Source organism: Solenopsis invicta, chromosome 6, assembly GCF_016802725.1.
Source record: "Solenopsis invicta isolate M01_SB chromosome 6, UNIL_Sinv_3.0, whole genome shotgun sequence".
Classification (NCBI taxonomy): Eukaryota; Metazoa; Arthropoda; class Insecta; order Hymenoptera; family Formicidae; genus Solenopsis; species Solenopsis invicta.
In genome coordinates, this window is record NC_052669.1 from 22,219,769 (window position 1) to 22,234,004 (window position 14,236).

A 14,236-nucleotide genomic window follows, 5' to 3' on the forward strand; every position below is an offset into this window, starting at 1 on the left:
TCAAACGCCTCATGAAATCCGAAACTGCTGATACATTGAACGCCCCCAAAGTATCGATACTTGAGAGTAACACGACAACCAATTAAATAAAGACAGTTTTGTACCGTTTGAAATGTTAAAAGTATCAATTAAAACTCTAAAAATCTCTCGTAATAAATTTGCATCTTGATTTGTAAAATTCATGAAATAAATTTTGGAATGCCTGTTTTTTCTTTTTCACTTTTTCTCCCCCCTCTCCCTCTCTATGTAATGTTTTTCATATTTCTTTATATTTTTTTTAAATATAAAAAGGAAAAAAATAAATAAAACGAATTAAGTGTGTGACTTAATTCTGAAACTGTGTGTAATTGTATTTTGATTTAAAAACGTTAAATTTGATTATACATATTGCAAAATTGACAATTTTAATTTATTTTGATTGGAAAATGGAAATTAATTTATTAACAATATTATTCACTACATTTTTCTAAAAAGATTAAAAATTACATACTTTTAATTTAAATTAAGTTGCGCAAATATAACGAGGGAATCCAAGAGGAAGGGGAAACTTAAGAGACAACAGGCAATAAAGGAGTAATTATATATTTTGTTGTTATTTTATTACCTATTGTACAAAATTAAATAATAAAAATTATTTGAGTGATGCTTAATAATTATTTCTCAATATATTAAATAATTTAAATATAACATATGATTTGTTTAGATATGTTAGTGCATTACAGATCAACGAGGGTGTAACTTCGTTTTTACGCATCAATATCGGTGTTAACTCGCAGGTACTAGAACAATCAAAATGATGGCATAAGTGATAATCACGCAGAAAAAAGATAACCAGTCGATAATAGCAGCAAAATGTTTCCAGGACGATTCTTTGCTCCTTTCAGAATTTGAAATGTCCGAGCTTTTTTCAGTTATTGTAATTCTATTTGCCATTTTGGACTTGTCGTTGAGAATCAGAAAACGTCCAGCCTTGTTGATCAAAACAAATGTTATAGTAAATGAGATCCAATTTGGTACATCTGTGCTCATATCTTCCAATTTACGTAACAAAGCCATCAGAAGTGTAGCAAAGGTAGCCAACGCCAAAGATGCACGATAAAACAACACTACAACAATAAACATAAAATTTGTTAATTTGTTAATTTTTGTATTTGTTATGTAAAATATATTATATGTGTAACTAAAAATATGTTTTTTAAGTAATTTTAATAACAGTTATTTATTGTTTTTCATTTACTGTTCTAAAAATTTTTAAACATAATTTTAATTCTAATTATTATAATACTATATAACTTAATTTTTTTTAGTATATAAATTAAATCAAAGAATATTTGAAATTATTGTGATACCGTAATAATATAGGTTAACTTTTAATTCAGCAATACGTTACTTTTCAATTAATAATAAAAAACAATTAAAAAATATTTTGATATAATTAAACTAATGTTAAATATAAAAAAGCGTGTTAAACTGTAAATTAAGAAAACTATAAATCAATTTTTTTAATTAGTTATATTCTTTTATAATCACGTTTATTAAGACTTCGTTACTTACTTATATTGGGAACATTAGCGCTATATGGCATAGACCAGTTCAGACTGTATATACAATGCAAATGACAAATAAAATTTATGCTCGCTACTGTCATTCGTTCAATCAAGTTTAAGTTAGGGCAGAGCACTGTTAAAGTGAGTAACAACAAAGCTGAAAAGAAATATTATACTTATTATTATTTGTTCTCTACATTTCTACTTTTGCGAGCAATTGCACTCACCAATAACCGGTATGATAATAAATAAGTGAGCTTTGTAGTAATGGTGCGTCAACAAGAAGTTATAAGTGATGCTTGGGAACGTGTCCTTCGGACAGCACTTGTATTTTTTTACTTCTCTTATCAAATTTATAAACTTAAAGTCCCATATCATATCATTCTTATATTCGCTCATAGTAATCTGCGAAAAAAAGGTATCAATTATTTTATAATAACATTAGTTGCAGCCAATATTTATTTGCATACAAATAAGTACAATTAAATGTTCTAATTTTTTGTATAATATAAAATGTACTAGTCTTTTGCACACACGTGTTATAAAATATATTAAATATTAATTACGCAATTGTAAAACTATTCCTCATTAATCCTAAATATGCTAATTTAATTTTTGCAACGCAATTTTTTTATAATTTTTTTTTGAAAATTAATAGATGTTTGTGTGCAGAGAAAAAATATTCGTGGAAAAAGTGAATTAACAATGTACAACGCAATAATTAAATAAGATTAAATAAGTAAGGATTTGAATAATTTTTAACTAAAACGCATACCCCATTTCCATGTATCAACCAATTAACTTCTTCCCCTCTATGCGCCCATGAACTAATCGTAATACTACATTCATGTTTATCATAGGGCCAATAGGTAAAATCGGTATTACATTTGGAAACAAATTTCATTGCGAAGGAGCAAAAGATTTGGCCTGAATTAAAGAGAACGCATTTTGCGGTACTCATAGATAGCATATATCTAGCACTCGATATATCGGTGCTGAAAATGATCGAAGAGATCAATAAAAGATCAAAAAAAAATAAAAGTTCCTATTGTGATAAAAAATCATATTAGGTATTATTCCTTATCTACATAAAGATAACAAATTTGAAAGGTTAATTTAAAAAAAAATTTGAAAGAGTTGATAGAATTGAATTAATTTTCATCAATTATTGGAAAAAGTCTACTTACTAATTATTGATAGCTAAAACGGGCATCCAAATTGGCCAGTTACTTATCTGAACAAAAGTAATCTCGTCATAATCGCTCGATGTCCAAGTAAGTCGAGGGTCCTTCCAAACCTGTCAAATAAATACTACATCGTATTTAATTTATTAAATACTTTACTATAATAGTAACAACGGATTATAATAACAAAGAAATTATATACTTACAAGTGTTATCCAGCTAAGCAGCAACAATTTAGCATTGTGTTCTTGCTATAAAAAAAATTATTTAATTTTTTTACTGACATCACAATATGTGTTTAATAAATAGCTATTGAATAAAAATATTTAAAAAAAAAAGCTTTTCATAAAAATTTACACCTTAAGTAACATCAGCAAAGCTTTTGCTTTGCTGAGAAAAAAAAGTTTGTTTTACCAAGAAATAAAACTAAAATTTACAAAATATCTTATAAATTGTATATTTAGAGAATAATGTGCTTTACACAATTAGCTTGTTATCATTTTTTGTAGTCGGGAAACTAATAATATAATTTATATATTGTATTATTTTTTTATTGCTGCAAACACTTACAAAATCTATGAGCTTCGGCATCAAGTACAAAGATACATTGGGCATTTTAGGATAATTTGGACAAATAGTAAAATCATAATCACAGAAGAGATGTTTTTTAAGGCGCATTATTGGCGACAAATTCTCTAAATTCTTACATTTTCGAACCACTATATCCAAATCTTCAGGTATAATCCTGAGAGCGTCTACAAAAACATAAAATAAGATATTAACATTAATTTAATAAATCCAATACAACTTTAATAAATTAAATAATTGTTTTTTTTTTAATAAAAATTACTTTATACTGAAATGATTTTTAGGAAGTTATACTTCTAACTGCTTCTAACATCAAAATTACTTTTAATTTATAGATATATCGATAATTTAACTATAATATTATTAAACTTGTTGAACATACATAACGGCGCAAAGATTCTATTTTAATTCAGTCGATTGTTTTACGTACAAAATTGATTGATGCAAAGTATACCGAAAAATCCGAACACATTTAGTATTCTCATTTTGATCGTTACGAACCAATGACTCCGATTCGACTAATTCTATTCTCTCATTAGTACTAGATTATCAAACAGTTCGTGAAATTTTATGCCGTTGATACGCCGAACGCCTCCGAAGTATCGATTTAAAATTAAATGTACAATATGCAAAATAATAATAATTATTATTTTAATAGAGATTACTTGACGTACTAAATTGGCCAGACCGGAAAATTACGGAAAATCCCAACACTTGCAGTATTTTTATCTCGATCAGAACGAGCTAATGGGTTTATTTCAACTAAATCTCTTTGTTACAGCACTGTAACAATCAAACGCTGCATGAAATCCGAAACTGTTGATATATTGAACGTCCCCAAAGTATCAATACTTGTGAGTAACACGGCAACCAATTAAATAAAGACAGTTTTGTACCATTGGGAACGTTAAAACTATCAATTAAAGCTTTTAAAATCTCTTGCAATACATTTGCATTTTGATTTTTAAGATTTATCAAAAAAATTTTGGTGTGCCTGCTCTCTCTCTCTCTTTCTCCCCTTCCCACCCTCCTTTCCACCTCACTGTAATGTTTTTTCATATCTCTTTATATTTAATTGCCATTTTTGTAACACTTAACACTAAAACTGTATTTAATTGTACATTGATTAAAAGCGGCGTCCGACGGGGTAACCACTCTTGAATTCCAACGTGTAACCTGTTAGAAGTCCGTTGAATTCCTCAAAGTTTGATGAAGTGTGGCGTTAGTCTGATGAAGTCCGGTATAATTTGATGAATCCTATGTATCATACCATGAATTTTTAAATTTTATAACGAATTTTTGGTTGAAATTAATTAATTAGTTATTAAAAAGCAATTTTTTATGACTTTATTTTAGGAAGATACCTCAGCAATTGTAACGACTTCTACTGAATTCCGACGAAAGTCCAATGAAGTCCATTGAAGTCTGTAGTCCAGTATACATCTTTTTTCTGAGTGATTACCCTCTCGGCGGCGTCTTAAATTCAATTACGCGAATTGTGGATTTTAATTTATTTTAATCAGAAAATGGAAATTAATTTATAAACATTATTATTTAATACATTCTTCTAAAAAGATTAAAAGTTACATACTTCTAATTTAAATTAAAAGAGTGGATCACTGTATATAGCAATAATTTAACTTTTTAAATGTACGAATCTTTACCTACAATAAAGATTAGAATGTCATACAAAATATTACGTAATTAAAATTAATTTTATTTTTGTAAATAAGTTGCACCGACGAGAAAATCCGAGAGGAACAAGAGATTTAGGAAACAATGGGCAATAAAGGAGTAATCATGTATTTTATTATTATTTTATTGCCCATTTTACGGAACAAAATGTCGATTTATTTTAGTGGTGGGTAATAATTATTTTTCGATATATTAAATAATTTAAATATAACATGCTAATTTCTTTAGATGTGTATGTACATTACAGATCAACGTGGATGTAACTTCACCGTTACGCATCAATATCGGTGTTAATCCGCGGGTACTAGAACAATCAAGATGATGGTATAAGTGATAATCACGCAGAAAAAAGATAACCAGTCGATAATAGCAGCAAAATGTTTCCAGGACGATTCCTTCATGCTCATTTCAGATTTTGGAATGTCCGAGCTTTCTTCAGTTATTGTATCTCTGTTTGCCATTTTGGACTCGTCGTTGAGAATCAAAAAACGGCCAACCTTGTTACTCAAAACAAATGTTGTAGTGAACGAGATCCAATTTGGTATATCTGTACTCATATCTTCCAGTTTGCGTAATAAGGCCGTCAGGAGTATTGCGAAAGCAGCCAACGCCAATGATTCACGATAAAATAACACTACATCAATAAACACAAAATTCGTTAATTCGTTAATTCACGTATATAATTGTTATATAAAATATATTATGTAAATAAAAAAATATATTTTTTAAGTAATTTTAATAACACTTTTTTATTGTTTGTTAGTTACTGTAACCAAAATTTCTTAATACAATTTTAATTTAAGTTAATATAATACTATATAATTCATGCTATCATCAATAAATTAAATCAAAGTATATTTTAAGTTACTTTGATATTGTAGTACTATAAGTTAACTTTTAATTCAATAATACAATATTTTGCAATTAAATTGTAAAACAGAATTACAAAATTATTCGGATAATAATTAAGCTAATGCTGTTAAATATAAAAGAGAGTGTTAAAATTATAAATTATGGAAATTATATATTAATTCTTTAAATTAGTTAATCTATTTTATAATCACGTTTCTTAAGATTTCGTTACTTACTTATATTAATGGTATTAGCGCCATTATATGGCGCAGTCCACTTCAGAGCGTACATACAGAGCAAATGACAAATAACATTTAAGCTCGCCACCGTCATTCGTTCAATCGAGTTTAAGTCAAGACAGAGCACTGTTAAAGTGAGTAATATCAAAGCTAGAAAGAAATATTACACTTATTATTACTTGTTTTTTGCGTTTTTGTTGTTGTGAGCAATTGCTCACCAATAGCCGGTATGATAATAAATGTGTGATTTTTGCCGTAATGGCGTGTCAACAAGAAATTATAAGTGATCCTTGGGAAAGTATCGTTCGGACAGCACTTATATTTTTTTACTTCTCTTATCACATTTATAAACTTAAAGTCCCATGTCATATCACTGATATATTCTCTCATCCAAATCTGCAAAGAAAGTATCGTTTATTTTATAATAAAATTATTTGCAACCAATATCTATTTGCATGCAAATACATACGATTAAATATTCTGATTCCTTATATGTATAATATAAATTATACTAATCTTTTGCACACAGGCAAAAACGCGTTATATAATATATTAAATATTAAATACGCAGTTATAAAAGTATTCCTCATTACTCCTGAGTGCGCAAATTTGATTTTTGCAATATAACTTTTTTAATAATTTTTTAAAATTAATAAATATTGGCGTGCAGAGAAAGTATTTGCAGAGAAAGTAAATTAATAATGTACACTGTAATAATAGATTAAATAATTAAGAAATTAAATAATTTTTAGCTAAAACGCATACCCCATCTCCATCTATCAACAAATTGATTTCTTCCCCTTTATGCGCCCATGAAATAAACGTGATACTACACTCATGTTTATCATAGGGCCAATAAGTGAAATCGGTATTGCATTTAGAAACAAATTTCACCACGGGAACACACATGATTTGACCTGAGTTGTAGAGAATGCACTCCAGTCGAGACTGCTCATATCCATCACTCGACAGATCGGCGCTAAAGAAGATTGAGAAAATCAGTAAAAGATTTTAAAAAATAACATAATAAAAGTTTCTCATATCATATATTATTCTGTCTACATCAAGATAACGGATATTTGAAAAGCTGATTTTAAAGCATAAAGCTGATTTTAAAACAAATAGGATTGAATTAATTTTTATCAATTGCTGGAAAAAATTTATTTACGAATTATTGATAGTTAAACCGGGCGTCCAAATCCGCCAGCTATTTATCCGAATAATAGTAAGCTCGTCATAATCGCTTGCTGCCCAAGTAAGTCGCGGATCCTTCCAAACCTGTCAAATAAATACTACATTGTATTTGATTAAGTACTTTACTATAATAGTAACAACGAATTATAATAATAAAGAAATTATACACTTACAAGCGATGTCAAGCTGTGCAGCAACAGTTTAGCATTGTGTTCTTGCTATAAGGAAAGTTATTTAATTTCTTTACCCACGCGTCACAATAATTGATAAATAGGAATTAAATAAAAATATTTAATAATAACGAGTTTTTCATAAAGAATTGCTTTTCAAGTGACAGCAGCAAAGCTTTTATTTTTTTGAAAATAAAATTTGCTTTACCAAGAAATAAAACTAAAATTTACAAAATGTTTTAGAAATTTTATATTTAGAGAGTAACGCACACTTACACAATTAGCTTGTTACCCTTTTTTGTAGTCAAAAAACTATTAATATAATTATTTTTTATTGCTGCAAACACTTACAAAATCTATGTGCTTTGGCATCAGGTACAAAGAAACATTGATCACTTTAGGATAATTCGGACAGATAGTAAAATCATAATCACAGAAGAGACGTTTCTTAAGGCGCATTACTGGCGACAAATTCTCTAAATTCTTACATTCTCGCATCACTACATCCAAATCTTCAGGTATGATCCTAAGAGCGTCTACGAAAACGTATAACAAGATATTAACATTAATTTAATAAATCGAATACAACTCTAATGAATTAAATAAATGTTTCTTTAGTAAAAATTACTTTTTACTGACATAATTTTTAGGAAGATATACTTCTAACATCAAAATTATTTTTAAGTTATAGACATATCAATAATTTAGCTATAATATTATTAAACTTGTTGAACGTAACGGCGCAAACATTCTATTTTAATCAGTCAATTGTTTCACGTACAAAATTGATTGATGCAAAGTATACCGAAAAATCCGAACACATTTAGTATTCTCATTTTGATCGTTACGAACCAATGACTCCGATTCGACTAATTCTATTCTCTCATTAGTACTAGATTATCAAACAGTTCGTGAAATTTTATGCCGTTGATACGCTGGACGCCCACGAGGTATGGATTTAAAATTACATGTGCAAAATAATAGTTATTATTATTTTAATAGAAACTACTTGACGTACCAAATTGACCAGACCAGAAAATTACAAAAAATTCCAACACCTGCAGTATTTTCATCTCAATCGGAATAAACCAACGACTCTGTTTCAACTAAATCTCTTTGTTACAGTACTGTAACAATCAAACGCCTCATGAAATCCGAAACTGCTGATATATTGAACGTCCCCAAAGTATCGATACTTGAGAGTAACATAATAACCAATTAAATAAAGATAGTTGTGTATCGTTTGGAACAAATCGCAATAAATTTGCACCTTAATTTGTAATATTCATCTAATAAATTTTAAAATGCTTGCTCTCTCTTTCTCTCTCTCTTTATCGCTCTCTTTTCCATTTCTCTGTAATGTTTTTCATATCTCTTTATATTTCCTTTACATTTTTGTAAAGTATAGAAAGTAAAAAGGATGGATGAAACGAATTAAGCGTGACTTAACACTAAAACTGTATGTAATTGTACATTGATTAAAAGCGGCATCTTAAATTCGATCACGCATGTTGCAAATTGACGATTTTAATTTATTTTAATTGGAAAATGGAAATTAATTTATTAACAATATTATTTACTACATTTTTCTAAAAAGATTGAAAGTTACATACTTCTAATTTAAAATTAAAAGAGTGGGTCATTGCATATTGCAATAATTTAACTTTTTAAATGTACAAATATTTACGTACAATAAAGATTGTCATACAAAGTATTATGTAATTAAAGTTAATTTTATTTTCGTGAATGAGTTGCTCAAACGAAGAAATCTGAGAGAAAGAGGAGATTTAAGAAACAACTGGCAATAAAGGAGTAACCATGTATTTTATTATTATTTTACTGCCCATTTTACGGAATAAAATGTCGATTTATTTTAGTGGTGCGTAATAATTATTTTTCAATATATTAAATAATTTAAGTATAACATACTAATTTTTTTAGATATGTTTGTACATTACAGATCAACGTGGATATAACTTCATCGTTACGCATCAATATTGGTGTTAATCCGCGGGTACTAGAACAACCAAGATAATGGCATAAGTGATAATCACGCAGAAAAAAAATAACCAGTCGATAATAGCAGCAAAATGTTTCCAGGACGATTCCTTCATGCTCATTTCAGATTTTGGAATGTCCGAGCTTTCTTCAGTTATTGTATCTCTGCTTGCCATTTTGGAGTCGTTGAGAATTAGAAAACGGCCAGCCTTGTTGCTCAAAACAAATGTTGTAGTGAACGAGATCCAATTTGGTATATCTGTACTCATATCTTCCAGTTTGCGTAATAAGGCCGTCAGGAGTATTGCGAAAGCAGCCAACGCCAATGATTCACGATAAAATAACACTACATCAATAAACACAAAATTCGTTAATTCGTTAATTCACGTATTTAATTGTTATATAAATTATATTATGTAAATAACAAAAATATATTTTTTTAAGTAATTTTAATAACACTTTTTTCTTGTTTGTTAGTTACTGTAACCAAAATTTCTTAATACAATTTTAATTTAAGTTAATATAATACTATATAATTCATGCTATCATCAATAAATTAAATCAAAGTATATTTTAATACTTGATATTGTAGTATTATAAGTTAACTTTTAATTCAACGATATTTTGCAATTAAATTATAAAACGAAATTATTTGGATAATAATTAAGCTAATGCTGTTAAATATAAAAGAAAATGTTGAAATGATAAATTATGGAAATTATATATTAATTCTTCAAATTAGTTAATCTATTTTATAATTATGTTTCTTAAGATTTTGTTACTTACTTATATTGATGGTATTAGCGCCATTATATGGCGCAATCCAGTGCAGAGCGTACATACAGAGCAAATGACAAATAACATTTAAGCTCGCCACCATCATTCGTTCAATCGAGTTTAAGTCAAGACAGAGCACTGTTAAAGTAAGTAATATCAAAGCTGGAAAGAAATATTATACTTATTATTACTTGTTTCCTGCATTTCTGTTTTTGCGAGCAATTGCTCACCAATAGCTGGTATGATAATAAATGTGTGATTTTTGCCGTAATGGCGTATCAACAAGAAGTTATAAGTGATCTTTGGAAACGTGACATTCGGACAACACTTATATATTTTTACTTCTCTTATCGAATTTATAAACTTAAAATCCCATGTTAGATCATTGTCAAATTCGTTTATCTGAATCTGCGAAAGAATGTATTGATTATTTTGTAATAAAATTATTTGTAGCCAATATCTATTTGCATGCAAATACATACAATGAAATATTCTGATTCTTTATATGTATAATATAAATTATACTAATTTTTTGCACACTGGCAAGAACGCGTTATAAAATATATTATATTTTAAATACATAGTTATAAAAATATTCCTCACTACTCCTAAGTGCGCAAATTTGATTTTTGCAATATAATTTTTTTTTTATTTTTTTAAAATTAATAGATATTGGCCTGCAAAGAAAGTATTTGCAGAGAAAGTGAATTAACAATGTACACTGTAATAATAGATTAAGTAATTAAGTAATTAAATCATTTTTAGATAAAACGCATACCCCATCTCCATCTATCAACAAATTGACCTCTTTCCCTCCTCCCCGCGCCCATGAAATAAACGTGATACTACATTCATGTTTATCATAAGGCCAATAAGTAAAATCGGTATTGCATTTGGAAACAAATTTCACTACGGCAATACATATGATTTGGCCTGTATTGTAGAGAATGCATCCTCCTCCACGCTGCTCATATCCGTCACGCGACAGATCGGCGCTAAAGAAGATCAAAAAGATTTTAAAAAGTAACGTGATAAAAATTTCTCATATTATGTATTATTCGGTCTACATAAAGAACACGGATATTTGAAAGGCTGATTTTAAAATATAATTTAAAAAGAATAGGATTGGATTAATTTTCATTAATTGTTGGAAAAAGTCTTCTTACGAATTATTGATAGTTAAACGGGGCAACCAAATCTGCCAGCTATTAATCTGAATATTAGTAATCTCGTCATAATTGTTCGATGTCCAAGTAAGTCGCGGGTCCTTCCAAAACTGTCAAGTAAATACTACATTGTATTTATTTTATTAAATACTTTACTATAATAGTAACAACGGATTATAATAACAAAGAAATTATACACTCACAAATCCTATCCAGCTGTGCATTAACAGTTTAGCATTGTGTTCTTGCTATAAATAAAGTTGTTTAATTTTTTTACACACGCGTCACAATAAATTATCGATAAATAGCTATTAAATAAAAATATTTAATAACAACAAGCTTTTCATAATAATTTGCTTCTTAAGTAACTGTAACAAAACTTTTATTTTGTTGAAAAAAAATTCATTTTACCAAGAAGTAAAATTAAAATTTACAAAATGTCTTATAAATTTTATATTTAGATAATAACGCATATTTACACAATTAGCTTGTTATAATTTTCCGTAGTCGGAAAACTGTTAATATAATTTGTATTATTTTTTATTGCTGCGTACACTTACAAAATCTATGTGCTTTGGCAAGAAGTTCATAGTGACGTTGGTCATTTTAGGATAATGCGGATTCACAGTATAATCATAGTTGCAAAAGAGATGCTTTTTAAGGCGCATTTCTATCGACAAATTCTCTAAATTCTTACATTTTCGCATCACTACATCTAAATCCCCAGATTTGATCTCAAGAGAGTCTACAGAAACATATAATAAAATATTTAGACTAATTTAATAAATCATACATTAATAAATTAAATAACTGTTTTTTTTATGTTAGAATTACTTCGTACTAAAATAATATTTAAGATAATATAATTCTAACATCAAAATTATTTTTAATTTACAGAAATATCAATAATACAGCTACAATATTATTAAACTTGTTAAACATACATAACGACGCAAATATTCTATTTTAATTCAGTCGTTGTTTTACGTACAAAATTGATTGATGCAAACGATACCGAAAAATCCGAACACATTTAATATTCTCATTTTGATCGCTACGTACCAATGATTCCGATTCGACTAATTCTGTTCTCTCATTAGTACTAGATTATCAAACAGTTCGTGAAATTCTATGCTGTTGATACGCCGGACGCCCCCGAGCTATGGATATCGATTTAAAAATAGCAACTAATTTTTGCAATTTTTCAAAGTTTTTTTAAATAAATTGTCCAGCTGATTTATTGGATGTTTTTTAAATTATCTGCGATTTATTAAAATTATATACCGGTTGCTCCGTAACTGTTCGTTCAACTGGGAAAGAAGTGATTCTACATGAAAAAATTAATAAAAAAGTAGCATAAAATTTTTTTGTATGATGCGTCAATCCATGATAATTGAATTTATAAGTAGTTATAAGTTTCTTTTATCAAATTTATAAACATAATCGTTTTGCTTTCAAACTGCTATGTAAAAAGATTTACTTACCTTTAGTATCAAAATGAGTTTTTTCTTCACTTGAAAAAGAAATTTGCTGAAAATAGCTAAAATCTTTAGTCTGATGCGTTCAATTAAATACTGAATTAATTCAGTTAATTCTTGATTTAAAAATTTAAATGATTGATATAAATAAACCATGCCTTTTTATGTAGTTAAATAATTGTTCAATTAACCCAATGTTTACTTGAACGTATTAGACTAAATGTTTTAGTTTTTCGAATTTTTTTTTCATTGTTGCAATTATAATTAATGATAGTTTGGTGGGAAGCTGTGTATATAATATATTATATATGAGAAATGTTTATTACTATATTTACACGCGGTAATTCCACAGAACATCAACATATCACAGAAATTACAACGAATACACGGTGCAATTAACTGTTAGTGCGTCGCGTTTGTATGTAAATCTAAAAGTATTTCGGAAATTTAAATTAGCAGAGCGAAAATGACAAGGTCTAACTATATAGCTAATCGACAAGGTCTAATTATTTAGCTAATTGACAACGTTTCCTAATGTGATTTGTACGATATTCCAATTGCGAGCGCAGAAAGCTCACTTAAAGGTCTATAAGAAATATATGATTATATAAGAAGTGAAATATAAGAATAGCGAGGTATTTTCGAGGCAGGGTTACGAATTTTCAAAATAATTACATTTCAGTGCAATGGACGGAGCGTATTTACAAGTTCTGTGCAGGATACTCTACACATTTATAAAAATAGCGATTATAGAAATTATATTCGCTTTTTCAAGTTCTTTCGTATTAGAAAAAAAATTATATCTAGTCCAGGTCTGACACGTAAACCGTTATTTATTTTTAAAGGACAATAATGTAAAATAAATTGGCAAGTAAACATAATTTTTTATAATTTTTTTGAGTTGCTGAAATTTGTGTCTGATCTTCAAACAATTTTAATTTATCAGGAAAGTAAAATCAACATATAAAGTTATTAAACACTTAATAAATTATTTTTGAGATTTACGAATATATTAATTTGTGTTTTTTTGCTAGTATGATAATATTCTCTAAATTAGTGTTCTGCTTGATAAAAAAAGGTTATTAATATTTAAAAATAAATGTATTAGCAATAAGAAATATTTTTTAATCTTGAATAGTACTTGAAAATATTATTCAATTCATCTTTCAAGGACTTTCTCCTTGAGTATTTTGTATTTTATTATAGTATTTTACTACTGGTAATGATAAGTTTTACAAAAAGATTCCTTAGAGCACCAATTTGCTTTGACAGAATAAAATTTTCTTTATTTATTAATTTATATTGTTCACGATCAATGTATGTCGATCAATTTTCATTTAATATTGTT

At 27.8% G+C, this 14,236-nt stretch overlaps 2 protein-coding genes across 2 annotated transcripts; both read right to left on the bottom strand.

The window, feature by feature from the left end:
- Window positions 1-582: 582 nt before the first annotated feature.
- Window positions 583-4,919, bottom strand: LOC105203873 (neuronal acetylcholine receptor subunit alpha-9-like). Its single transcript, XM_026135865.2, has 9 exons — window positions 4,684-4,919; window positions 3,750-4,576; window positions 3,302-3,486; window positions 2,938-2,982; window positions 2,735-2,844; window positions 2,323-2,542; window positions 1,775-1,952; window positions 1,555-1,704; window positions 583-1,106 (listed from the first exon to the last, which is right to left on the bottom strand). The coding sequence occupies exons 2-9, from the start codon at window positions 3,802-3,804 to the stop codon at window positions 766-768; spliced, it is 1,284 nt and encodes a 427-aa protein (XP_025991650.2). The 5' UTR covers window positions 3,805-4,576; window positions 4,684-4,919; the 3' UTR covers window positions 583-765.
- Window positions 4,920-5,150: 231 nt separating this feature from the next.
- LOC105203874 lies at window positions 5,151-13,079 on the bottom strand. The gene is made up of 16 exons (XM_039450851.1): window positions 12,402-13,079; window positions 11,971-12,155; window positions 11,614-11,658; window positions 11,411-11,520; window positions 11,023-11,239; window positions 10,475-10,652; window positions 10,254-10,406; window positions 9,479-9,813; window positions 8,251-8,338; window positions 7,821-8,005; window positions 7,473-7,517; window positions 7,274-7,383; window positions 6,871-7,084; window positions 6,324-6,501; window positions 6,103-6,255; window positions 5,151-5,648 (listed from the first exon to the last, which is right to left on the bottom strand). Exons 1-16 carry the CDS (start codon window positions 12,454-12,456, stop codon window positions 5,305-5,307), a joined length of 2,595 nt encoding a protein of 864 aa, XP_039306785.1. The 5' UTR covers window positions 12,457-13,079; the 3' UTR covers window positions 5,151-5,304.
- Window positions 13,080-14,236: the final 1,157 nt, after the last annotated feature.